The sequence below is a fragment of the Mustela nigripes genome, chromosome 4 (genome assembly GCF_022355385.1).
Source record: "Mustela nigripes isolate SB6536 chromosome 4, MUSNIG.SB6536, whole genome shotgun sequence".
NCBI lineage: Eukaryota > Metazoa > Chordata > Mammalia > Carnivora > Mustelidae > Mustela > Mustela nigripes.
This window is the reverse complement of record NC_081560.1, coordinates 184,741,360-184,767,265: the sequence shown is the minus strand read 5'-3', so window position 1 is coordinate 184,767,265 and position 25,906 is coordinate 184,741,360. Positions and strand designations below refer to the sequence as shown.

Here is a 25,906-nt window from a genome sequence, read left to right as displayed (position 1 = left end):
TCAGGACTGTTTACAAGGAGATGCCCGCCCCCCGCCCACCCGAAATGGCAGCAGGTACGCGGCAGGGTGATCTTGTCAAAACACACCTTGTCCCAGGTCGGGGCTGAGTGAGGCAAGCTCCTGCTGGCCTTGACAAGCTCAAACAAGCAGCCTCCTCCCTCCAATATCCCCAACGGGCCTCCTCTGGCAGGTGAGGGGACGAGGCCCCGAAGGTAAGGCCCCCAGTCCCTCGCAGCTCTTAGTATCGCCACTCCTGGGCCCGGATGCTCAGCCCTGGCGGCCCAGCATCGAGGAGGGGAGGGACGGAGGGGTTGGTCCTGAGGTCTGCAGGCTGGCGACTTCGGACAAGGTGCCCCTGGCCCCATCCGTCGCCATCAAAACCTGCTGGGAGGGGCCTCGGAGTCAAGAGGGTCCCAGGGCTTCCGGGACACCCTGGGGCTTGAGAGGCCCCACCTGGAAGGATGGCTTGTGGGTCTGGCGGCCCTGGGTGGGAATTGCTTTATGAAGCGGCCCTGGGCTCAGGCCTGCTCCCTTCCGCCGGCCACAAAAGGGCTGGGCCCAGCAGCTGTGCTTTAGTGGCCGGAGACAGGATGCAGTAAATGCCCACCTGCCTTTCACATGCAGATGCCTCCGGGGCTCTCCTTTGTGCCGGCCAGCCCCCGGGCCGGCCCCCGCAGCCCCCGCTGGGCCCGGCCCTGCCTCTGAATGGCTCCCCCGGGAGAGCCCAAATGCCCAAGAATGGGCTCCAATAAAGGGCCCGTTGGGGGCACCCCGGGCTGGTTACAGATGTCCCATTACCATGCCCGCCCACAAATCCTAGTGCAGTAAGAGCGCCTGGCAGCACTGCCCCCAGCAGCTCCGGGAAGGAGCCGGCGTGGCCTCCGGGGACACTCCTGGCGCCGATGACATCTACAAACCCCAGCGCAACCGCAAGAGACCCGCGAGGCTACGCTTCCCCCACCCCAGCTCCCCAGCTTCCTGCCGGCTGGGTCTCCCCCCATCAGATATGGGTCTTCCCAAGGCCCTTTACACTGATTCTCCCAACTGTCCCTCTGCCTCCTTCCCAGCCGCGGGTCCTGTCAGTTTAGAAGTGCTCGGTAAACACTTGCCGGCTGGAAGTGAATGAAGGAGCAAACGCCTGTACCAAGAGGCAGCATGGTGCTGAGCGGGACACGGAGGCCTTGGAGTCACAGGAACCCAGGGGTTAACCTGGCCCAGCCAGCTTTTCCACTTCGGCCAGTTGCTGAATCTCTGGGCCTCCGTCCCTTTGAAAAGGGGCCCGAAATCCCTACTTGGGGGTGGGCTGGGAAAGCAGCTATGTAGTCAAACACCCAGCTGGGACCCGACAGGCCCCCCTCAATCGCTGGTGACCACTATGACTGTGGTCCACATGGTTCTGGAAAGCAGGGCTTATCCTCTGCATGTGCTCCATGTCCCCAAAACAGTGGGAACCTCTTAGAAAACCTGGGGACAAACATGTCACTGCAAAAAGTCTAGGAAGAAGAGTAGTCAGTCGTCCCCCTTGGGTTCCTCAAATGATGGTGCTGCTGGGAGCCTGTGGTGCTGGGGGCCTGCTGGGGGCTGAGCGGTCCCCCAGAACCTCATATCCTCCCCATCATGCTTGGCCCTCTGCAGCTGCTCTCACCCCAGCGACTTCCATTGGGCTCCTCGGGACATCAAAGTGAGCCTCTCAAAGTGAGCCTTGCATATCAAGGAGGCCACCCAGTGCAGGTTGTAAAGAAACCCCTCTCCATGGCTACACACACTATAGAAAGCAGCCAAACACACAGGGCACAGCGTCCTTCACCTTGACAAGCAGGCCTGTTCCGTAAAAGGTTCCTCGGAGAGTCCACGCTTGGCTCAGGCGCTACAAAACAGGGTCATGCGGCATGTGTGAAACATTCCCATGGAAAACTCCAAAAGCAGGGGGAACCTTCCAGCACCATACTCACTACCACTGAGCGTCTGGGCCCTGGGCTTTGTGCCTGCCCACGGCCACCCACAAGGGAGGCTTGGGTGTGATCAGTGGGCTCCTGGAGACCAAGCAGAAGAGCTCAAGAGGGGAGGATGTCCAGAGACCCAGAGCACACTGGGGTGTGCTCGGTGGGCACTTGGCCACAAAGAGGCTCGTGAGTGAAAACCCTACCCAGGAGTCTTTGCAACTGGCAGTAACGGGATTAGGTGGGAAGGCAGGGGACAAGGGGCCACCACGCTCACTTGAAAAGGCCCTAGCACACCAGGAGGAGGCATGGGGACTTGGTCTTGTGGCCTGGGAGCCCTTGAGGTTTCAGAGAGACGAGGCCATTAGCTCTCCAGGACCCTGGGCAGCACGATGATAAAATCTCCCAGGATAAGGAGCGCTATGTCCCCCCACCGAAAATAATCCCACATGCTCTGGAGAAGGCAATCCCCCTCTCAGTCACAAAACTGGTTCTGATGTATTTTAAGATTGACGTCACACAGCTGTTCGACTCCTAGGGTACAGCTGCTACCAGAGACAGCCCAGCTACTTAAATCAGCCTGAATTAAAGTAAATCAGAACAAAACCCTCCTGGGGATGGGTGGGAAGGTGTCAGTGCAGAACCCACGGAGGTCAACAGGCCGGGACCCCTCCTTACTGTCACGCCCTGCAATTGGCACACGCATTTGCTGGACACGGACAGGTCTGTGTTGGCGGGGGCTGCGTTACTCGGGACGGGCTGCCTTCTCAACACCCGTTGCTTCTCAACAAAGCAAAAAAAGGCACCTTGGCACAGTTTCGATTTGCACTTCTCTTATCTAAGTAAGGCCGAACATCTTTCTGATGCTTAGGGCTCATTTGCTTTTTCTTCCTTGTGAACTGTTTATATCTTTTGTGCATTTTTTATTAGGCTGTCGATTTTTTTTTTCTGTTGCTCCTCCCACAAAGGACTCCAAGTATGGCTGGGGCACAGCGGCTGGCAGTCAGGCAGACTTGGGTCTCCATGGTCCTTGGGCCATCCCAGCTGAGACCCTGGCAAGCCCCAAGCGGCAGTGGCTTCCCGTGGTAAAGGGGAGGCACAGCGCCCTCCACCCCAGACTGTCAGGGGGACCACACAAGACAGTGAGAAGCAAGCACGGATACCGAGCACAGAACAGGCAGCCGAGAGCAGCCTCACCTGCCCAGAAATACAGGGAATATCGTCAATAATGTTGTAACAGTGTTGTCTGGTGATGCTGGCGGCTCCATTCATACTGTGCTGAACACCGAGTAATGTACAGAACTGCGGAACCAACAGGCTGTTCCCCTGAAACTAATAGAAGATTGTATGTTAATTCTATCTCAATAAAAAATTCTACAACTTAAAGAAATAAATGTATGTATGTGTGCATATGGTGCGGTCACGGTCTACCCTGCACCCAGCACTGGGCCAAGACCTTGACATGCGCACGTTGTGAACTCTCAGAGCACCTGCCCTGCACCCCTCCTCACACTCTCCGTCCTCCCAGGTGCTCTAGTCCAACCCTGGGAGCCATTCTTCCTCTTCTCCAGGCCCCCACAAGACTCCCTCATCTGCAGGCCCTCCCGGTCCTACTTCCAAAACATCTCTACTTCCAAAACTCCCTTCCCGCCACACCCCTGCTCCTTGCCCCGCCATCTCTTCCTGGACCATACAATGGTCTCCTAACTGCCTCCTCTGCTTTCTCTCCTGACGAGAGCATCTGGACATTCCCCACTTTGCAACTAGAACGATCTTAAAATACTTGTAAACTGGGGGGTGGGGGGGTGGAACCCTTTTTTCCGGCTTTACGGACATATAATTGACAGAGTACTTGCCATTCAAAATCTCAAATGGGAGATATATTCACACAGCTCAAAAAAACATTAAAGCAAAGTTAATACACAAAGCCGTACAGTGAAGAAGCAACCACCCAGCGTTCCCCAGCTGTCCGTCCCCAGCTCTCCCAACAGTGAACTCTTCCCCCAGCTGCCTTAAGCAAACACAGCAGCGGCAACACTGGCCTGCATTTCTGCCTTTTCCACCCAAAAGACAGCCACCATGCAGCCGGTTCTGTGCTTTGCTGTCTTCCCTGCCAATGCATCTATGTGACAGGCATACTTCATGCTACACCGTACTCCCTTGCATAGATGGATGGACCATGATACTCCCCTATCAGTGGGTATCTGAGTTCTTTCCAGTGTTTTCCTATTTCAAAACTTATTTTCATGAATGACCTTGCACGAGGTCCTTTCTCATGCATGAGGCAAGGCAATTTCCAGAAGTGGAACTGGTGGGAGAGAAAGCCGAACGGATCTTCCACAAGCAATGCAGGACAAGGTCTGTTTCCACAAACACTCACCCAGAGAATGTATGCTCAAAGTTGTGCTTTTTTTTTTTTTTTAAGATTTTTTTTATTTATTTGACAGACAGAGACACAGTGAGAGAGGGAACACGAGCAGGGGTAGTGGGAGAGAGAGACGCAGGCTTCCCGCTGACCAGAGAGCCTGATGCAGGACTTGACCCCAGGATCCTGGGATCATGATCTGAGCAGAAGGCAGATGCTTAATGACTGAGCCACCCAGGCACCCCTCAAAGTTGTGCATTTTTGCCAGTTTTCTCATATTGATGAAAAAAGGCTCCTTGCCCCAGTTTTAATTTGCATTTCTCTTATCTAAGGCTGAACATCTTTCCTATGCTTAGGGCTCATTTGCTTTTTCTTCCTTGTGAACTGTTTATAACTTTTGTGCATTTTTTATTAGGCTGTCGATTTTTTTTTCTGTTGATTTCTAGATTTAGGGGCATAATTATAAAGGTCCTCTACTCCAAGATTTCAAAGGAAATCTCTGTCTTTGTTTGGTACTTATACAGCTTCACCTTTCACATTTCAAGTTCTTTAAAACATACATCAGATCACACGACACTCCTGCCCGGAATCTTCAGTGACTCCCCACTGCACTCAGAATAAAATCCAGGCACCTCTCCGCGGCAGGTTCCTGCTCTAGCCATGCTCCCTCTCTTTGGTTCCCTGAACATGAATGTGCCAAGCTCTCTTCTGCTGCTAGGCCTTTGCAGCTGCTGTTCCCTCTAGCCGGAATGCACTTCCTCCGTGCCTCGTCCAGACGGCCCTTCATACCCTCTGGTTGGGTCCAATGCCCTCTCTGTCCAACCTCCCCTCTGTCCCTTTTTCAGCCAATCTTACGTTTACTTGTCTGCATCCAAGTTTACTGTCCATTTCCCTCACAGACATGAGCCCCATGAAGACTTGTCTGCCTCATTCATGGCCCTGAAACTGTGGCCTCGTGCTTCCCCACACTAGGTACACATAACCCCAAAATACAGCCAATGCCCTCTGCTGCACTCCCATAATGTTCTTGGCTTCATAAGATGCCAATGCATATATGTACTGATATGATCTAATCCTAGTTGGCAATAAAAATGAATGAACTAACAACAAAAAAAGATGCCAATGCACAATGTTCTTGCTTATGACAGAGTTCATCTGAAGCCTTAGGGTAAATAGGAACTAAGGCAAAGGGTAGAACTTAAACCTGGACTTCAGGAAATGAGGCTCCCGGGGCCCTTAGGAGTCTCCTAGGACTGGGTGTCCTTCCCATGTTCTCCTTGCGGTTATGCCTCCCTTTTCTGAGTTCCTGGTCTCTCAAACACCTCCAACTTTGCTACACAGGACAGTTTGGCTCCTGTACAGACCAGTGGGGTGGGCTCCCTGAGAAGGACCAAGAGGCTCACTGAATTGCCAGCCACAGGTAGGTAAACTGAATCCTAGTGAGATCAGGCAACTAACCCGGGGTCCTCCCACCAGTGAGTCTAGGAAGCCAAGTCCGGAGCAATTAGCCCTTCCTGGCTGCCCACTGAAATCATGGCAGCACTGGCCTGTCCTGCCAATGGCAATTACAAGGCGGAGAGTCCAATGGTGCCAACCGTGGTCCTTGCGTGGTCTTCTGTGCACGAGATTTGGTGGGCAAGACGCCCTTCTCCTCCCCTCCCCCCCCAACAAATGATGTCAGCACATCTTAAAGTTTTCTGGTAACTACATTAGCAAAAGTAAAAAACAGGTGGAATCTAACATATCTTATTTAACGTAATCAAATTATTATCACTTCAACATGTTATCCCTATAAAGCAAGGTCTTTCCGTATTTGTCACTAAGTCTTGGAAATCCGTGTGGACGGTGCCCTTACAGCGCATTGCAAGTCTGCCCAGCCCTATCCCAAGCGCTCAGCCGCCACAGGAAGTCAGGGGCTGCCGGGTCAGGCAGGGAAGTTGAGGGTCGGGGCGGCGGGGGTCCAGCCAGGATGGGGGGGGGGGGTGGTTCCAGCGCGAGGGGCGGAGCCAGAGCTGCAGCCCCGCCCCCGGCAGCGGCCAGAAACCGCCGGTGGGACCCGGCTGAGCGCGGAGCCTCGCGCCCACCGCGGCCGGCGGGACGCACTCACCTCGCTACCGCCTCCACGGAGCCAGGGATCGGCATGCCGCCGTCCTCACTGCCATCGTACAGCACGCCCGAGATGTCGAGCAGCACCCCGCGCACGCCCGCCAGCCGCTCGCCCCACGAGGCCATCGCGCTCTGCCGGGTACCTCAGTCTCCGCGCGTCCCAGCCTCCGGCGGGGAACTGCGGCCGGGCTCGCCGCGCAGGGGCGCCTGGGAAGTGTAGTCCTGGGCTGTGCAGCCCGGAGGGGCGGGGCCAGTGGGGCGGGGCCAGTGGGGCAGGCCGGGTGCAAACCCTGCTCCTAGGGGCGCAAACCGGGATTCCCGGGTGCCGCCTCTCCGTTCCTGGGTCACACGCCCCCGAAATGGGAGCCATCTCCCCAGGAGAGCTCAGTGGACAAGAGGCAGGAAAAACAAAACATTAAGCCCCTGGGAAATAGTCTCCCTAAAAACCAAAACAAGTCAAATCAAGATAAGGAGGCACCTGTAGAGGTAGCAAGCATTAAAGAGATCAGTACTTCTTGGGGCGCCTGGGTGGCTCAGTTGGTTAAGCAACTGCCTTCGGCTCAGGCCATGGTCGCAGAGTCTCTGCTTGTGTCTTGTGTCATGGTCGCAGGGGCCTGCTTGTGTCTCTCCCTCTGCCCCTCTCCACGCACACTTGTGCTCCTGCTCACTAGCTCTCTCTCTGAAATAATATATAAATAAGAATTTTTAAATTAAAAAAAGAAAGAAACACATTTGAAAAAAATCAGATTCCTCCAGGCCTGACCTGGAGGATCAAGTACCACATTGGGCTCCCAGCTCCATGGGGAGTCTGCTTCTCCCGCTGACCTCCCCTCTCATGCTCTCTCTCACTCTGTCTCTCTCTCTCTCAAAATAAATAAATAAAAATCTTAAAAAAATAAAAAAAGATATCAGTACTTCATTGGTGTCCTCATCTTTTTGCTGAGTGTGAACGGCCCTAAAAGCAATGGAGATAGTTGGACCAATTGGCCTGATAATCCCACGCCTGGGAAGTGATGCTAGGGAAGTGATTCTAAAGACGGTGAGGGCAGTGTAAGGTACCACGGCAGAACAAGCCGGAAGAAAAGTCACTGTACAAACAAGTGTAACATGGCTGCAGAAAGAAATATTATGCCACCAAAAATGAAAACTAGGTAACAACATGGAAACTGCTTGTGTTACAACATATGAGAAAGCAGACCACAAAACTAGTAAATTTTACATTACCAGGCAGTAATGTAGACTACAGCCCTGCAAAATTAAGGATGGTAGGAATAGGGCTGGGAAGCAAATGGAAACATTGCAGTGTGTTAGGCCAGTGACATTTTGGATGAATTGTTACAATCCATTTAATGTTACCTCATTTTTGCAATAAATAGAAGTTGATAGGAAAAGGAAAGTTTCCTTGACTGCCCCTCTGGCCTTTCCAAGTGTTGAAACTTGAGGGGTGCCTGGTTGGCTCAGTCGGTTAGGCGTCTGCATTTGGCTCAGGTCATGACCCTGGGGTTCTGGGATGGAGCCCCTCCTGAGGCTTCCTGCTCAGTGGGGGCCTGCTTGTGTCTCTCCCTCTGCCCCTCTCCACGCACACTTGTGCTCCTGCTCACTAGCTCTCTCTCTGAAATAATATATAAATAAGAATTTTTAAATTAAAAAAAGAAAGAAACACATTTGAAAAAAATCAGATTCCTCCAGGCCTGACTTAGCTTGAAGGCATCAAAACAAGACCATTTTAGGGGCGCCTGGGTGGCCCAGTGTGTTAAAGCCTCTGCCTTCCGCTTGGGTTGTGATCCCAGGGTTCTGAGATCGAGCCCCACATCGGGCTCTCTGCTCAGCAGTGAGCCTGCTTCCTCTTCTCTCTATCTCTGCCTGACTCTCTGCCTACTTCTCTGTCAAATAAATAAATAAAATCTTAAAAAAAAAAAAAAAAAGAATGGTCTTTTCAGGGGTGCCTGAGTGCTTCAGCTGTTAAGCGTCTCCCTTCAGGGTTCTGGGATCAAGCCCCACATCAGGCTCTCTGCTTGGTGGGAATCCTGCTTCTCCCTCTCCCTCTCCCTCTCCCACTCCCCCAGCTTGTGTTCCCTCTCTCGCTGTATCTGTCAAATACATAAAATCTTTTTTTTTTTAATGTTCATTTTAGGTTCTTCAGCCACAGACAGAATACAGAATTCGTCAGAATCTTAGAATTTTAACTCAGTTCAATAAATTATGCATACTGTGTTGCTAAGTTTACTGGGGAACTATGTACTCTTGATTTTATAGGAGGGATGTAAAATGTAGTTCCTGCCCTTTGGGAATTTACAATCTGACTGAGGGAGAAAAGAATATTAGACCTAAAAAAAATTAGCCATGGGTCTTAGCTGCAAAAAACAGAAACCACACCAACTAAAGGGCTATGTTTACCCCAGGCAGTAAGAAGCTTACAGATGTCCAAGGGAACTGAAGAACCAAGCTCAAGTACCATGCAGCTCTGAGAAATGCCCAATAGCATTGTTTCACTGGGGTACTTGGCTCTCAAGTCACCAGGGACCTGACAGTACAGGCCCCCCAAAACCAAATCCACACACCACTGTGCTCCTGACGGATTCTCTCCACCTGTGGCTACCACTTACCTTGCTTTTCACCATGTCCAGCTTGGTGGAACCTAGTCCGACCTGCCAGGGACTCTGGGAAATGCAGTTTTTAGCCGTCCAGATTCTATGGTACAGGAGCCAAGTGAGTCGATCTGGATAATCTGCCATGAACGCCGTGCTCTGTACACACGTATTGAACTGTCCGCTCTGTGGGCTCAGGGGTCCAGGAATGCAAAAAGTCTAGGGTGTGATCTTTGCCTTTGAGTCAAGACTGCAGAAAACAAGGTATACACTTTGAAGATTGCTGACCGAATGTGTGCCAAGTGCCAATGAGTGACATAGACATAGCCAAGAGGATGGGCTCTTTTAACTACAGAGGGCAGCAATGGTTTCTGAGCTGAGGGACAGCCTGCTATGGACCTTGAAGAATGACCGGCCTGCAGCTTCCAGCCAGGGAGGAGAAGCAAGGGCATTTCTGTCAGTGGTGGGGAGCCTACCCATGGTTCTCCCTCTTCTATTGGCCAGGTATGACCTTGGGCAAATCATTTTCTATATCTAAGGTTATGGGAGACAAAACAATGCTCCTAGAAGGTGTCCACATCCTTCTCTCTGGTGCCCATGAATGTACTACCTTACCTGGTACAAGTGACTTTGCAAGTGGAATTAAGCTGAGGATCTTGACATGGGCAATTATCCTAGATGATCCAAATAGTCTCAGTGTGATCACGAGAGTCCTTAGAGGGAAAGAGGGAGACAGGAGAGTCAGGGTCAGAGAAGGGGACATGACAACAGAAGCGGAGCTGAGAGAGAAAGAGGGAGGGAGGAAGAGAAAGAGATTAAAAAATGCTGCACAGCTAGCCTTGAATTTGAAGGGGGCTGTGAGCCAAGAAATGCAGGCAGCCTTTAGAAGCTGGAAAAGGAAAAGAAATGGATTCTCCTCTGAAGCCTCCAGAAGGAATTCAGCCCCCGACCCCTTGATTTTAGGGTTTCTTGCCTCTAGAAGTTGTGTTTCTTGCCTCTAATGAAGTTGTGTTGCTTTAAACTACTACATTTGTGGCAGTTTGTTACAGTAGCAATAGGAAGTGAATCCAGGGACTCGGGTTCCTCATCTGAAGAATGACATTGGTCCAAGGTGAAACGTGGTATTGTGAGCCACTAATGGTCTTGGACTTAGCCCAAAAGTCTGTGACCTTTGCTTGGATATAACAGGTGAAAGACATTACATAAATTAGAGTTGCATTTGGCTGCATGAATCAGAAACGCAACTATAGTTGCTCAACAAAACTGAGATAATTTTCTCATGTATCAGGAGGTCAAGAGGTAGGCAGGCCTGGACAGGTACCATAGCTTCCGGAGATATCAGGAAATAAACTCCTTCCATCTCCAGCCCTTCCATCACTAACGTGAGGCTTTCACACTGATGAGCTCCAGGTGCCTTCTACATCCCTAAAACATTGTGTCTGCATCTCGAGCGAGAGGAAGGGGAAGGAAACGGACAAAGGACGTGTGGCAGCTGAGTCTTGCCCTTGCACCAGGAAAGCAGAAGCTTCCCCCAAATCTTGATCTGGATCCAATAGATTCTTGTTTATATCTTTTGGGCCAGAGCTAGTTCAATTAACACTCTCATGTGCAGAGCTTTGGGCCCATTATATTTACGATTATAAGTCTATAAATCATGTCTGAATTTCCACTCCAATGTGAATCCATTCAATCTTCTATTGGTATATAGACGTCGTATAATCCTTCTAGATTTGCTTGTATTAGCTAAGACTTTTTCATCACCGGTAACAGAAGCCCAATCTCACACGGCTTAACTTTCCAGGGAATGTTCTGGCTCCCGTAATAGATAGGCCAGCAATTGATGGCTTCAGGCATGACTGGTTCCAAGGCTTAAATGGTGGTGGTCTAGGCTCTCCGACTCTCCATTTCTTGGCTCTGCCCCATCTGTGGGTTGGCTTCCTTCTCTCTGTGTGTGGTTGGGCTTTCTCCAGGCAGCTGGGAGAGAGAGCTGTGTCAGGCCAACAGAGTCCCAGGTAAACCACATGGGGAGGAACCTATTCCTCAACTTGGTCTGACACTCCCAGAAAGAACTCTGGCCCTCTTGTATCAGAGCCCCCGAATTCCTCATGTCTGTGTTCAGAGGGAAAAGGTACTCTGATGATCCAGCCTGACCCAGGCGCCCTACCAGGGCTGGTGTTCACTCTCTTACCACACATGGAATTTGGGAGGGCCTCCCAGGAAAAAGTAGGGCACTATTACAAGAGCACTAAGGTCTAAAAGTTTGTGTCCTCAAAAATATTCATATGCTGAAAATGGGTAGCTCAGTTGGTTAAGCAACTGCCTTCAGCTCACGTCGTGATCCTGGAGTTGTGGGATTGAGTCCCGCATCAAACTCCCTGCTCAGTGGTGAGTCTGTTTCTCCCTCTGACCTCTCCCCTCTCATGCTCTCTCTCATTAAAAACAAAAACAAAACAACCCAGGCAGCTTGCTCATCCTTCACTCTGTGACAGCACTGCAAGAAATTGGGCAGTCTGCAACCTGGAAGAAGTTGGGCCACACCCGACTGCCCGGGTCCCCTGATCTTGAACTCCCAGCCTCCAGAATTGGGAGCATTAGGTTTCTGTTGTGGAGAAGCCACCCAGTCTTCTACATTTTGTTTCCATAGTCCAGGTGGATAAGAAAAAGAAGGAAGAGACACTGTGTAGGCAAAATTATGGTCCCCCACGGGAGCGCTCTATTCGTATCAAAGTTTGTGTGCCCTGGAAAGTGAGACCAGACCAAGTGAGGTCTGGGTGGGCCAAGGGGTCTTCTGTGTGAGGTGGGCCATAGTAGAAATGACAGTAAGGAGCCATCAGTCCAAAAGTGCTTCTCAAGCTTCCATGCGCATTAAAATCACCTGGAGGGCTTACTCAAACCAAGTTTTGGTTCAGGAGGTCTGGGATGGGCCTGAGAATCTGCATTTCTTACAGGATCCCAAGCAATGCTGCTGGTCTCCAGATCGAGATCACCGTTTCTCAAACTTTACGATACGTGTGAATTTCCCGGGGGAACGTACTAAAATCTATATTCTGATTCAGGGGGTCGGGGGTGAAAAGAGATTCTGCATTTCTTTTCCTTTTCCTTTTTTTTTAAATTTTATTTTTAAGTAATCTCTACACCCAATGCGGGGCTCAAATTTACAACCCCAAGTTCAAGAGTTGTGTGGTCTTCCAACTGAGCCAGCTGGGTAGCCTGAGACTCTGCATTTCTTTTTCTTTTCTTTTTTTTTTTTTTAAAGATTATCTATCTATTTATTTACTTATTTGACACAGAGAGAGACAGAGAGAGAGATGGAAAGCAGGCAGAGAGGCAGGCAGAGAGTGTGGGGAAGCAGGCTCCCCGCTGAGCAGAGAGCCCGGTGCTGGGCTCTATCCCAGGACTCTGAAATCATGACCTGAGCAAGAGGCAGAGGCTTAACCCACCCAGGCACCCCAGGATTCTGCATTTCTAACAAGCCCTCAGGGAGGTGGCAATGGCTGCTGCTCCCAGACCACGCTTCAAGTAACAAGAGCCTAGATTCCTAGAATGACCTCGCATGCACAGGGCAGCTCTGGTATTCTGTGATCCTGTTTGTTTTTTTTTTTCCTAAAAAGAGATCACTTTGTAGAGGAACACGTTCCAGCAGCTGCGCCGCTGCGTGCATATGGTCGGTAGAGGGACTGACGGGCCAGGCGGCAATGATGCCCTTTGGCCAAGAAGCCGCCTGCTCCTTGGTTACACGAGTGGGGAGTTAGCAGTTTTACATAAGTACGCTGAATTATGAGGACTTGGCATCAGACCATGGGCGCACTCACACGAGGTCCTTCGTTGGAAGAGATTACAGCCAAAGGTGTGAGCAGGAGTAAGGGAAAGCAGCAAAGAACTTGAACTTATCAGTGGGAGCTTTACCCGCTCCCCCCACCCCGCCGACCTGCGGCCGGGGCACCCTATGGCCTCCGCTGGGGGAGGGCAGTCACTGCTCGCCCCAAGCTGGGTGAGAGAGACGAAGTAATCTCCTTCCTCCCATCCCTTCTACACGACTGTTTTCTTCTGTGAAAGGTGTGGTTGTCCAGGGTACACGGCCTGCTTAAAAGCATCAAAGTCGTTCCACAAATGCATGGGATTTCCCCTAAGGAAGCAAGACCCATTATGAACCCATACGCCTATCTGAACACTTCTGAATCATATTGTTATTTTCAGCTGAGCCCATACCAGCTCTTACAGCATGGGGTTTCCAAACCCTCTTACTCAGGGTTTATGCTATTGGGCCATCATTTATTCCTTTGGAAACTTCAATTGGCCAATGCCAGGGTGTTAATGGGCACAGAGACAAATGCTACGTGGGCCCCCAATCTTTTTTTTTTTTTAAAGACTTATTTATTTATTTCAGAGAGTGAGAGTGGGGACAGAGGCAGAGGGAGAGGGAGAATCTCAAGCAGACTCTCTGTTAAATGCAGGGCACGACACAGGGCTCGACCCCATGACCCTGAGATCATGACCCGAGCCTAATTCAAGAATCAGACACTCAACCAACGGAGCCACCCAGGCACCCCAGTGTGGGTTCCGACTTTAGGAAAGACCAAGGACCAGACAGTCTCTACCCCATACAGTATGACAAAGGCTGCACCAGTCGGCATTCCTCGGCCCCGGCTTACTGAATTCCAAAAGGGGAGGGGACATGACAAGCATTGGGAAGGCTGTAAGATGATTTATAGAATTAAAAAAAAATGTGGTTAGGGCACCTGGGTGGCTCGGTGGGTTAAAGCCTCCGCCTTCGGCTCAGGTCATGATCCCAGGGTCCTGGGATCCAGTCCTGCGTCAGGCTCTCTGCTCAGTGGGGAGCCTGCTTCCTCCCCTCTCTCTCTGCCTGCCTCTCTGCCTACTTGTGATCTCTCTCTGTCAAATACGTAAATAAAATCTTTTAAAAAAATGTTGGATAGCCAGACCTCAGAAAGCACTAGAACCAGCAACTCCGAAGTGAAAATCAGGCACTACTGCTGAGATCAAGCAGCCCCAGCTCAGTGTTGCAGGGGAGAGAGCAGGGCCGGTCCTGCAGGATCCCACTCCCACCCCAGGGCCAGGGCAAGGTGGGGCCCCGCATGGCAGTCCCATACAGGAAAGAAGGTGAGATGGGGTCACCTGAAGACAGAAAAGGGGTGAGGGTGCTGATCAGGCAAAAGCAAGCGATGCTTAGCAAGGCTGGCCAGAAGGCGGGGTGCCCTGTGGGAAGAAGTGCCCAGGTCAGCCTGGGCAGGGCTGGGAGCATGTGAACACAGGAGACTTGAACCTGAAAGTAGGCTCCCTGGCAGGTGTGGGATGGAGAGAACATTGCCAGAGCAACACACACATTCTACAGGTCTTAGGACTGGCCAGCCTTCATAACTGCATGAACCACTTCCTGATTTAAAAAATCTCCATATCTCAATGTATCTCTATCTCTGTGTCTCTATATCCATTCAGCCTACTGGTGCTGGCTCCCTGGAAAACCCTGACTAATAACCGTAGCTCGCATCAAAATGAGGCAGAAGGGTCGCAAGGATGCCCAGAAGCTCACCGGGAACCCAGAAGCAGCCGCCCAGCTGGTCTCTGGAAGAATGGATCTCGGGCAGCCACTGGTGCTCGCCCATCTGCCTGTGCCTATCATAGCTTCCCCGCTTTGCTCTGCACATCTGTTATGTTCTGCTCCCCAACTCTTGCCGAGTCTCTATTTCCTCATTACTTCTGTGCCCGTGTGGCCCCACAACAGTCACCCCATTTCTATATTTCTTGCCCAGTGAGCTCAAGCACCCACCACGGGCAGGAAACAGGCCTGTAGGTCTTGGCTAGACTCCTGGGATCAGAATCCTGTGGTCTGACTCGTCCAGCTCACCTGGCTGAGCTGACTGCTTTTGGGGAGCCCAGAGTGGGTCCGCTCAAGGATTGGGAGTTCTCCCCTCCCCCACTAGCCTGCCCACTGCCTACTCACCAGGCCCCAGGGGCAGGGCAGAGTCTCTGAGAAGGCAGCGTGCCTGGGCAGGAGACCCACACACATCTAGCAAGGAACAACTCGGTGCAGGGACCAGGGCTGCCCAGGTAGTGGGGTTGGATGGTAAAGAAACTCACATTCGAATTTAAGGCATTTTGTCTTCCCCCTGTGGATGGATCACAGCAGCTGTGGAAATGCCGCGAGCAGTGATTCAGGTGCGGTCGCCTGCCATGAGCTCAGAGAAGGCAGCAGACATGGGACCCACAGACATGTTTTGTTTTTAAGGACTTATTAATTTGAAAGAGAGAGAGAGGGCAGAGGCAGAGTTAGAAAGAGAGTATCCTCAGGCATGAAGCTCAACGTGGGCTCGATCCCAAGATCCTGAGATCACAACCTGAGCCGAAACCAAGAGTCGGATGCTTAACTGACTGAGCCACCCAGGCGCCCCCACAGACATGTTTCTGATGGATTTTTTTCTTTCCTTCAACATTTGGGATCGGTTGCCAGGGTTTAAAACTTAGGACTTACCACATCTGAATCCAGCTTCCCAGCTACTTTTGGGCAGTGTGCAGACCCGGCCGCTCTGATCAGCATTCGTATGAGGTCAGCCCCCAGCATGTGGAGCCCCAGCACGCTCTTGTCCTTGAACACCAGCATTCTGGCTGATGGTGCTCCTCTGGGCCAGGCCTGGCCCCCTGGGGGCTGGAGTTTGCATACCCAGGAGCTGAAGAGCCTGAAGGTGGCAAGGCTGGAGGCAGGGAGACCAGGGAAAAGACGCTGAAGGCATGAAATTTAGACACAGGTGGGGGGAACAGAGGGCTTTGACACCTGCCTTACAGGAAACTGCCTACGAATAATGGCTCATACCTGCATTCAAGGAAGCAGGTGCACCATATGCTTGCAAAGTCCCACCTTGCTTCCTTATCTTTATGCTTGATGTGTCTCCCTTGGAAAGGGTGTTAACACGGCATTCCATGCTCACAGTCCACGATAGCCCAGACTGTGCTCTTGTCCCTCCCTGCTCCTGCCAGCCCTGTCCCTCACCAGTTCTCTCCCCATATGTCCTCAGCTTGTCACTTGGCGTTTTCCCTTTCATTCTCCTTCTTCCAATTACATGTTTCTACTTTCCTAGATGCCCGGAGCAATTTGGTTCATGGGCAATTCCCCTGTCTTGGGTTCCTCCCAGGAATATCTTAAAACATTAGAAAACACTGAGCATCAGAGCTCCTGGAGCCGGATCCTCAAACAGGCACCACGGTACTCCCTCCACCCCCAAGGCAGTGCTGGGCTCAGTTATTTTCCCGCAGGTCCTCTTATACATCCCAGCTCTCTGTGTAACTTTGAAGGAAAGTCATTCGATAAATGTCTATAATTAGATTTCACCCTGGGGCCAGAATGTGATTCTCTGGGTCAGAACTTTCCCCAAAGCAGGTTCTGAAATCTCACTGCTCCGATTCAAATCTTCACTTCATCACTTCCTAGCTCTGGGGTTGTGGGCAATTTGGGGACAGTCACAGTGCCTGCTCCATGGGGTTATGGGGGAGGAGTGAATGAAATAACCCAAAAGGAGCAAAAAGCTTGGCCAAGCACCTGGCCCAGAGCAAGTTCCTCAAAAAGAACAGCTGGTAGTCATATTAATTGTCATTATCAGAAGGAATTAACATGTATTCCACTAATCAATATAATCGCTGCTTTACCCCCTTCTTTGATCCTTCTCCACATTTCTGAGACAAAGAAGTAGACTTAAAAATTTTTGATTTTTTTTAACCTGTTGATTTCCAAGAAGAAATACTGATTTCTTAAAGCAAAATGTGTTGAGTACCCACTTCTCTTATGGCTGCAGTGGGGTTTAGTGGGAAGGCTACCTTCTGAGCTTTCACAAATCAAAGCCTCTGAGAGGTGTGTTTTTAAAAGGAATACTTGCTGGGCTTGGCAGCCGAGTTCAAAGCCCTGGTGGGAAACTAGGGCTAGCCTTTAATTGTAAATGTACTCTGTGGGGCAACCAGGGGTGTAGAGTCAAGTAAACATTAACACCCGATTTTGCTAGGATCTCTAGCTTTCTTTTACAAACCAGAGCCTTCCCCCTTCCCATTCTGCAGACCCATTTTTGAGTTGAAATACATCTTGGGGAAAGCTGGCTGAGGCTGCCCACACGACTGTCCCTGTGGTTGACTTCTCTCCCTTTGTCACCAAGCTGTGCCTTATGAAGCTGTCTGTTTGGCATCCCTGTCCTACTCAGGGGGCTGGCCCTGACTGCAGGGTTTTACCTAGAGAATTTGCTTATTTTACTTCAGAAACATAAGATTTTATCTAAGGTGCTTTGACACGGCTCACAATATTGGTCTCCCTCTGCACAAACAGCACATTCTTTCCGTATTCACACTGTTCATGTCTCCGGCAGCAGCTCTTCAAGGCTGTGCTGGAATTATAGGCCACTTTGTTTGTGGAATAGCTTGGGAAGCTTGGCACCATCGATTTGCATCAGTGCCTCCGGAATAGCCTTTGCCTTCTCCTTAAAGATACTATCTAAACTGTGAAATTCATTAAATAGCCCCAGAAATGGATCAGGTTATTTAACACAACATCCCTAATGGCGCAATATCTCAGCTGTCTGCACCGATAGCGAACATTGTCTTGGATAGTGTTATCAGCCCAGGACACCCGCTATGAATATTGATCCCGAGCTTGTTACAGCCATCGCTTGCCATCAGGACAGGTCAGGGTTGGAACCCACCTAGCATCAAAGCAATTTAAAGACAGCACTCGGGCAGAATTTTAATGCCCACGTTGAAAAAACAAATCAACTCCAGGCACAGAGGGAAGGTGGCTTGCTGGATATGGATGTATTTATTATATAGGAACACCTCGGGTGTAAATACACGTAGGAGGATGTTAGTGAGTGAACATGGGCCAGACTGTACCTATGGGAGGTCTCCTAGCTCCTGGTTATTTACAAAGCAGGTGGCCAGAAAGAGGACTCCCTAAGCCCCCTCCCACCCTACCTCCCCTCACCAAAGAGAGTAATTTTTGCCTAGTTGTTGGGTGGGGGACTTCTAAGTGGGGTGAGTCAGAGGAAGCATTTTCCATCCCTTCAGTGTTGATGGGAGACACTCTGATGTTTCTTCTGCGTCATCTATTTCCAGAAGCCACACACAGTAACCTGGGCTGCGTCGAGCATGCATATCAGATATGGGGGGGGGGGGGATAATGGGCAAGAACAATTAAAAAGAACTAAAGGAAGTTCTTAAAGGTTGAGTCTTAAAAAGCGTGGCCTTTCTGTACTCTGGGTTTTGTCCCTGATTTGTTGCTTTTCTCCCTTTGCTGCTCCTTTTCTATGTCTAACACCCGTAGACCTCAAAGGAAAGGTGATTCCTATCTTTTAAACAAAAATTGTTCGAGGCAATTTATGCAGTGAAATGAAAATGACCCAGATTGGGGCTGCTCTTGGCCGCCCTCCTTGTCCCTCTGGCTTGGGTACAGGGTGCCTCTGGAAGGCTAGCCCAACTTCCCAGGAAAATGGCTGCAAGGTTGCTAACAGAACAGACAAGACCCATTGGTGGGAGGTCACAAATATCCCTTCTGGAGCAGCCTTAGGGAGATCTATTTCTACCCGGAAGACCTAAATGTGGAAGAAAGATGAATGTGTGTGGGGACAAAAAGTAAAAGGGACCAGGGCTCAGTATGGGGAGGGAAGGAAAAAGAAAAGGAAACTTAAATTTAAAAAAAAAAAAAAAAAAGGGCGATCTGGGTAAGAAAAAGTCCTCAAAACAGAAAGCAAATTATCCTAGGCGTCTGTTCTGGAAGGTTCTGTGATTTGCAATCCAAGTTCCTGGGTGCCTCTGTGTATGTAGTTCCAGAGCCACCTCTTTCTTTGGTTTGCACCCGGCGTGCATTCCCTCTGGGGAGGTGGGCCAGGGGGCTCCAGCCGGGCCCCTCCCTTCCTGCTGTCCTGTAAAAGCACAATCCATCATAGCTTTAGACCAGAGCGGGTTTGCATTTCGGCGGGGCTTTAAAGTCCGCAGGGAATCCAGGGGCCGCCTCCAGGAGGGGCCACAGGTTTGAATGAGAAAAGCTACAAGGAACGGGCGCTGGGGGTCTTCCCTTCAATAACAGATGGGATTAACAGCGCTCCACCCACCCCGCACTTTAATGAGCGACTTTCTCCTCCTCTTCCTACTGCTACCTTCTTGGACAATATTAATTGCCAAGTCATTGTTTGGAAGCCCCATGGGGCAGGGAAGAAAGAAACAGCAGAGTTAGAAGTTCTGGGCAGAGGGGTTTTTGAAGAAGCCTCAGAATTTGCTCACTGCTCACAGACTGCTCCCCAAGCGACAAAAGGAACAGGGAATGTTAAGATGGGTCTGGCTGGTGGAAGCTTCCCCCAAGGACTGATGTTCATCATTCCAGGGGACCTGGAGGGGCAGATGGGAGCCCGATCCATTATCTCTGTTCCCTGACCTTAAATTCAAACCAGACAAGCATCTTTTAACCTTTTTTTTCTTCTTGGGGCTAGAAGTAGATTGGGGGGTGGTGGTGGTGGTAAAAAGTCCAACCTGGGTCCTAGAGACCCCGTCTGTTGCACATGATTGAATCCTTGGCTGTGAGGAACGACCGAAGGGCACAGGGCTGTGCTTGGGGGTCCTCGAGCGGAGCAGCCACCCTCACCGGGCTCATCTCACTTGGCTCTGAACCCGCAACCCGCCAAGGCTCCCAAAGCGGCGGGACACCCTAGCGGGGGCTCGAACCTCTCCCCCAAACCCCTGCTATTCTCGGGCAGAAGGGAAAGCCTCGGACTCAGGGGCAGAATTTCCCTCGTCCATTTCTGACATGGCAGGATATCCTGGAAGGGGTCCGGGACAAGAAGACCTCTCGGTTCCAATCCGGCCGCTGTCGCCAGTCAACAGTAACCTTGGGCAATGCTCTTCTCATCTTGGAATCTCAATTTCCTTGTCTTTAAATGGGGATAATAGTCTTGCCAGGCCACTCCTTCCACACAGGGATGCTCCGAGAACCAAGTGAGATCGCGCAAGCCAAGGGGCTTTGTCAACTGTAAATCGTGAGGACACTAGAGCTTTTAAGTCTGAGGTGACGAGGTCTGAGACCATCCCTGTGATTCCCTGGCGGGGCAGGACATGTGCACAGCGTTGCCTTCAAGTAATCATTGTTGGCCTCAGTGATATCCCCAATTCAAAGTCACGAGGGAAAAGTCACAAACGCAAGCCCAAGTCAGTGTGTATATGGGAGGGAGGGGATCCCCAGGATGGAAAGGTCGGCGACCCCTCGCTCGCGCACATCGGGAGTCCCTGTGGGAGAGGCGCGCTGAGCCCGCGGCGATGTATGGGCGGGCGGGTGCGCGCACCGGGCTCACGCAGGCGCCTGGATGCCGAGGCGAGCTGCCCCAGCGCCGTGCGGGCAGTCTGCGGGCCGCTGCGAGCGAGCTCTGCACGTGGCGGGGGTCTGGCCGGCGCAAGTGCCAATCCCCGCGCAGCGCCCCCGCGGCTCTCTCCCAGCCCCGCCTCCGCGTGCTCCTCCCCAGATCCACTTGGCTGCTCCGACCCTCCTACTGGCTGGAGAGCTGCGGCCCAGCCACAGCCGAAGGCAAGCTAGAGCGCTGCCATCCCGGACCCCGCGCCGCGGGGCCCGCGGGCGGCGGGCATGCTGGCATGGCAGGACGGCGGGGCCAAGGCGGCCCCCTCCCACCACAAGATCTCCTTCTCTGTCCTGGACATCCTGGATCCGCAGAAATTCACCCGCGCTACGCTCCCGGCCGTGCGCCCTGCTTCCCGGGAAGCCAAGAAAAGTTTGGCAGAGGCCGAAGCGGGGAAGGACGCCGGCCTAGGGGACTCAGCTCGGCAGCGGGAGACCCCTGGTAAGGATGCGAAGCGACCCTGGGTCCCGGAAAGCCCCAACCCAGATGATGCGATAGGGAGGTTGGGAGGTGGATGGACAACCAGGGACCGAGTGAGTGGCCGTTAGGAGAGCCTTCACCAAAGGGAGAAGACTCACAGGACGAGGTGTAAAGTGTTGTCTTTTCTCTGTGTTGGAACTAAACTGAGGCAGAAAAGAGGCCCCCAGCATCCTCCGTCAAGGATTTGCCTACCAAAGCCGGTCCCTGCTCACCGGCCAAGCCACTAAGCATCACAGCTCTGTTTTGCTCGCCCTGGAAGCTAAACGGCTATCCAGGCTCATTCATTTCTCGGGCATATAATGCACCCACCACGTGCCAGGGCCTAGACCAGAGATAAGAGTCATGGAAAACTTCGGAACCCGCGAGGTAGACAACATGATGAATATTGCCCCTATTTTATGGATGAGGAACGTGAGGCTAACTCGTGTGTCCGTGTCTGGAAGGAAGTGCGAGGTCAGGTTTAGGCACCTAGGGCCCACTTCCAACCATCTAGACACCTGCCGAGATTCCGCTAGCCCACGCGCTCTGCTCTCTCTCCCCAGACCCAATCACTGACTGGGGCGGGAGCAGGGGTGAGGCTGGGTGATGGGAGGCCTTTGGTCCTTTCTCCTCGAAAGGTTTTCACTTAACTCCTGTCTGGCGGCCACCGAGGCAGCGTCTGGGAGAGTTTGTGTCTGGAAGGACGAACAAAAGACAGCAGGATCCTTGCGGGGTCGAGCGTGGGCACGAGGTTCCCCAGAGGGACGCAGAGTCAGGGGCGCAAATCCGAGAGAAGCGGGATGCGGCACGGCCCCTCGCTTCTCCTTCCCAAATTTGGCAGTGATTGTCTGGGGGCTCGGGGCGCCTCTGGCGGCTGTGCTTGGGCCAGGTAGTCCGCCTGGTAATTGTTCGGATCGCCCCTCGGCGGGGCCGCCCTCCCCTCCCCCCACAGCGATGATCGATATTCTATTACGGGCGCCTGCATATCTCCTGCCCGCAGCTTGCAGGTACCGACTTCAAACCCCCTTTCCCTGTCTGATCCTAATATTGTTCGATTAAAACTTACCTTTAATAGATGACATCTATCGATCCAGTCCCGCACAAATCTGAAACTCTATTAACACGGCAGGAGAGAGAAGATGGGAAAGAGGGAATTTCACTTTAAAGGGGGGGGGGGGAAGGGGGCTTAATAACTTCTTTTTTAATTGCTAGGAGTTCCAGACCAAAATAGGCTTCTAGGGACTGGGGATACAGAGCCTTAAACGCGCTTGACATCTCGATGTCTCAATGTACGGTGATCCTACCCGCCCAATACTGTCCAATATGGTCATTGTATTTTCTTAATGGGGGTTGTCATTCATTCATTCCAAATTCATTTCTTGGACGTCAACTAGATAGCAAATGAGTAAAGGGCAAGAGGACACCGCACCCCTAATCCCCAAATCCTGGGAAGAGCTTGAGAGATGTGTGATCGCGGGAGGATGGGGGGGTGGGGGCGAGATGCCAGAGAGGGGCAGAGCTAGGGACTCTGGGGCAGAGGAGGAGGGGGTCTGGCGACCCGGAGGGGCTGGGTCGTTCCGGGCTTCTGGTCACCCTCCCCTTCTCCACTAGACGCTGCGGATCGCGGCGCGGGCAGTGCGTCCCCCTTGGAGGGCTCGGAGGCCGAGGAGGCGGAGGAGGAGGAGGACGAAGCCGAGGACGCGGGCCAGCGGCGGCCGCAGGAGCGGGCAGCGCGCTTGCAGGCGGACCCGGCGCGCTCTCCCGAGTCCCGGGCGGCGGCGTTGGCGGCGGGGGAGCCGGGCACCCGTGGGCTCGCGGGATCCCCGGGATCGCCCGGCTCCCCGAGGCCCCGGCGCCGGCGCTCCGAGCCCCGCTGTGCCAAACCGAGGCGCGCGCGCACCGCCTTCACCTATGAGCAGCTGGTGGCTTTGGAGAACAAGTTCCGGGCCACGCGCTACCTGTCGGTGTGCGAGCGCCTGAACCTCGCGCTGTCGCTCAGCCTCACTGAGACGCAGGTCAAAATCTGGTTCCAGAATCGCAGGACCAAGTGGAAGAAGCAGAACCCCGGCGCCGACGGTGCGGCACAGGCGGGGTGCGGCGCGCCCCAACCCGGGGCTCCCGGGACGGCAGCTGGAGCGGGCGGCGGCGGCGGCGGCGCGGGGGGTAGCCCGGGACCCCCCGGCCCGGGCGCGCTGCCCTTCCAGACTTTCCCCTCCTACGCGGCGGCCAACGTCCTCTTTCCGGCCGCCTCCTCCTTCCCTCCAACGGCCGCAGCCGCTGGGGGCCCCTTTGCGTCCTTCCTCGGGCCCTCCTACCTGACCCCTTTCTACGCTCCGCATCTATGAACCCGGAGCTTCTCGGGGCCCCCTTGGTCGGGATTCACGGGTGATTGGAGTGGTGGTGCGGTTCCCCCTGCCACCGAAGGCGCCGACGCGCAGGGACCGCCCCCTCGTGGTGAGCGGCTGTCTGCGCGCCCCTGGCTTTCCAGCTGTCGGAAGGCGCCACCAGAGGGCAGGGAGAGGTTGCCTGCCCGCTCCAGCCGCGCCCCTCCCCGCCGCGAAGACCCCCTGAACCCACGCCGTCTACAGGGGGGCCAAGGTTCTGCGGTCTGTAAAAGTGTCCGGAGACGAACGCTGTGCGCAGCCTTCCCGATTCTGGAACTGGCTCTTCACTTTCGGTCAGGCTCAGTTCTGTTCCGGGGCTCCCCCGGAGAGTCTGGGTTAGTCCCGAGCAGGGCCAAGAGCAGGGCTAACTCGGCTGCGGGGATGGGGATGCTGGGAGCCAGGCTTCCTGCCTGCGGGTCGCTCACACTTAGGATGGAGTCTTCGAACCTTTCAGGTCGCTCAGAGGGTAAGCGGCTTCCCCCTTTCGGAGCACATCATTTCTCTTTTCATACTTGATTATTGGCCCAAACCCAGCGATTCCTCCAGAATACTGAACAAGCGGGGTCCTCGAGCACACACGGCCGCTGGAAATGGACTATTTTTAAATGCACAAAACTGCACATTTTTAGATCTTCACTTAAGATTGGGACTTGAGCACAATTCGTGTTCCAAACAGACTCCCCACAGGCTGTTCCTGAGAGAATAGGTATCCTACTTTTCGGAGAAGACCAGAAGTTTCTGCCAGGAAATGCAACGGCTTTATGGCTAGACTCACCTGCTGACGCAGGCGCGGTTTGGTTGTCCGGCAGATTTTGGGACCAACTTTAACCAACAGGCAATGGCCTCACATGCTTAGAAATGATAATGAAGGGACCAGTGGTTCAACTAAAATCTTGACGTTTATGCCTGAGGCCTCCTGTTCTGATTTGCAGTATTCGATACTCTCATTGGTCTGGCCTGGCATTTCCCTAGGTTCCCAAAGAAAGAACAGAGTTGGGAGAGGACAGCTCCCCTAGGACACATGACAGTCATAAGTCGGACTGTTTTTTAAGGGCACAAACTCAACATTTTTAGAGCTTCATCTAGAGCCATTCTTGTTCCAGAGAGACTCCAGGATGGCACAACATGCAAAACGTTGTCAAGGGTGTGAGGGAAGTAGTTGCTGGGCTAGAGGAGGGCTCTGGAAGCAAAAACATTCTCGATTTAACCGTAGGAACTTAGTGTATGGCCCCTAGTTCCAGCTACTACTTTGATTATGTCCCTGGAAAAATTAATTATTCTGTAAATTTTTCATGCCAGATTTGTTTGGGATACTGCCTTTAGTTTTCTATGTGCTATGTTTGGGATTTGTATCTCAGAAACCTAGAGGTTCCCAACCAGGTCCTGTCTATTTCATTCTTACTTTTGTTACTTGAGGTCAGCTGATATCTACACAGATAACCATACTGCTTGCTATTTTTTGAAAGCCTGTACCAATAACAGTTAAATTTAATGCCCAAAGTTTGCTGCTGATAAAGCAAACCCAGTTTGGTGTCATGAACACATATACTATAATTTTGAGATCTCTAGTTCTGTTATTATCAGGAATGATAGAAAATATCTCCCCTTCTGCCAGATTAAATGAAAACTTCATATTCACGGGATGCTCACAAGATTTGAGATTGGGTATCCTTTAACTGCATATGATGTGCTCATTACTCGTTTCCTTCTATGTTAAAGGAGAATGTCCCCAAACAGCGAGCGCATTTTAACTTTCTAAAAGACGGTTGATGCCAGATGAGATTAAAAATGCAGTTTCTGTAGTTGAGAATGTTTTATTCACTTTACCTGCTGAGAAACACTCCCTTAATAACTGTTCGTTGGTTTTCGAAAAGCAACATCCCGTATGTCATGAACAGGCAGTTCAAGTGCTCAGAGTCAAGATCTGTAACAAGAAGCTGAATTTCTGCAAGGTGTGGGGAACATTTCATCTCTCAGGTACCAGCATCACAGAAGACTCCAGCGGAAGGCTTATCTGTCTGTGGGCTAGCATGGAATGCTGTCATTCCTGACCTTTCTAGTTTCTACACGTTGTAGCAGAGTAATGCTCTGAGGGTGTGACTTTGAACTTCTGCGGCTTTGAAAGACCCAGTGGCTTTGGGGCTAAACCCTTAGACTCAATCGATTGATGTGTTTGTCTAATAAATCCTTTTTGTAATGATTTCTCATTTAACTATTTCTTGTTCTCTGTTAGCAGTTTTTAACTAATTTTATAATTGTCCGAGTTTGTATAGACCCGTCTCCCTCTCCCCATCAGCTAATCTCCACAAATAAAGGGTATTTCTACCCTGACAGGACTTTCTCATGCCATGCTAGACAGTTTTCCAAACCCACGCTGGATATACACATAGTGGCTGTGCTAGCAGGCTGTATATACAAACACACGGGGCCATTTTCATAGCAAAAGTGAAGTACCTTAGAGAATTTTGTTAGTGGCTACAAATTAGATCAACACCTAAGTACCAGATTTTTAGGACATTAACTTCCCAGACTTACGTTATAAATTCTTAATACCCTGTAAAGAACCTAGTAAATAACTTTTTAGGTTTAGGCTGTCCATTGGTCGTAGATTTCCGATGTTGAAAATGACCATTGCAGGGATGCCTGGGTAGCTCGGTCAGTTAAAGCGTCTGCC

The 25,906-nt window shown here is 51.9% G+C and overlaps 2 protein-coding genes across 2 annotated transcripts in view; one reads left to right on the top strand and one right to left on the bottom strand.

Annotated features, from left to right (window-relative positions):
* LHPP (phospholysine phosphohistidine inorganic pyrophosphate phosphatase) overlaps window positions 1-6,601 on the bottom strand; it is a 114,792-nt gene extending 108,191 nt beyond the window's left edge. The window contains exon 1 of the mRNA XM_059398771.1: window positions 6,413-6,601. Coding sequence (XP_059254754.1) covers window positions 6,413-6,537 — 125 coding nt within the window. The 5' untranslated portion in view covers window positions 6,538-6,601. The remainder of the gene's footprint in view (window positions 1-6,412) is intronic.
* Window positions 6,602-20,616: 14,015 nt separating this feature from the next.
* On the top strand, window positions 20,617-23,193 carry NKX1-2 (NK1 homeobox 2). Its single transcript, XM_059395953.1, has 2 exons — window positions 20,617-20,830; window positions 22,460-23,193. The coding sequence occupies exons 1-2, from the start codon at window positions 20,617-20,619 to the stop codon at window positions 23,191-23,193; spliced, it is 948 nt and encodes a 315-aa protein (XP_059251936.1).
* Window positions 23,194-25,906: the final 2,713 nt, after the last annotated feature.

What these genes read in the sequence shown, in the direction of transcription:
- NKX1-2 (XM_059395953.1), top strand. Translation starts at nt 20,617, where the DNA reads ATGCTGGCATGGCAGGACGGCGGGGCCAAGGCGGCCCCCTCCCACCAC. An exon ending in TCGGCAGCGGGAGACCCCTG is followed by an intron (nt 20,831 to 22,459) that starts GTAAGGATGCGA and finishes CTTCTCCACTAG; the next exon opens with ACGCTGCGGATCGCGGCGCG.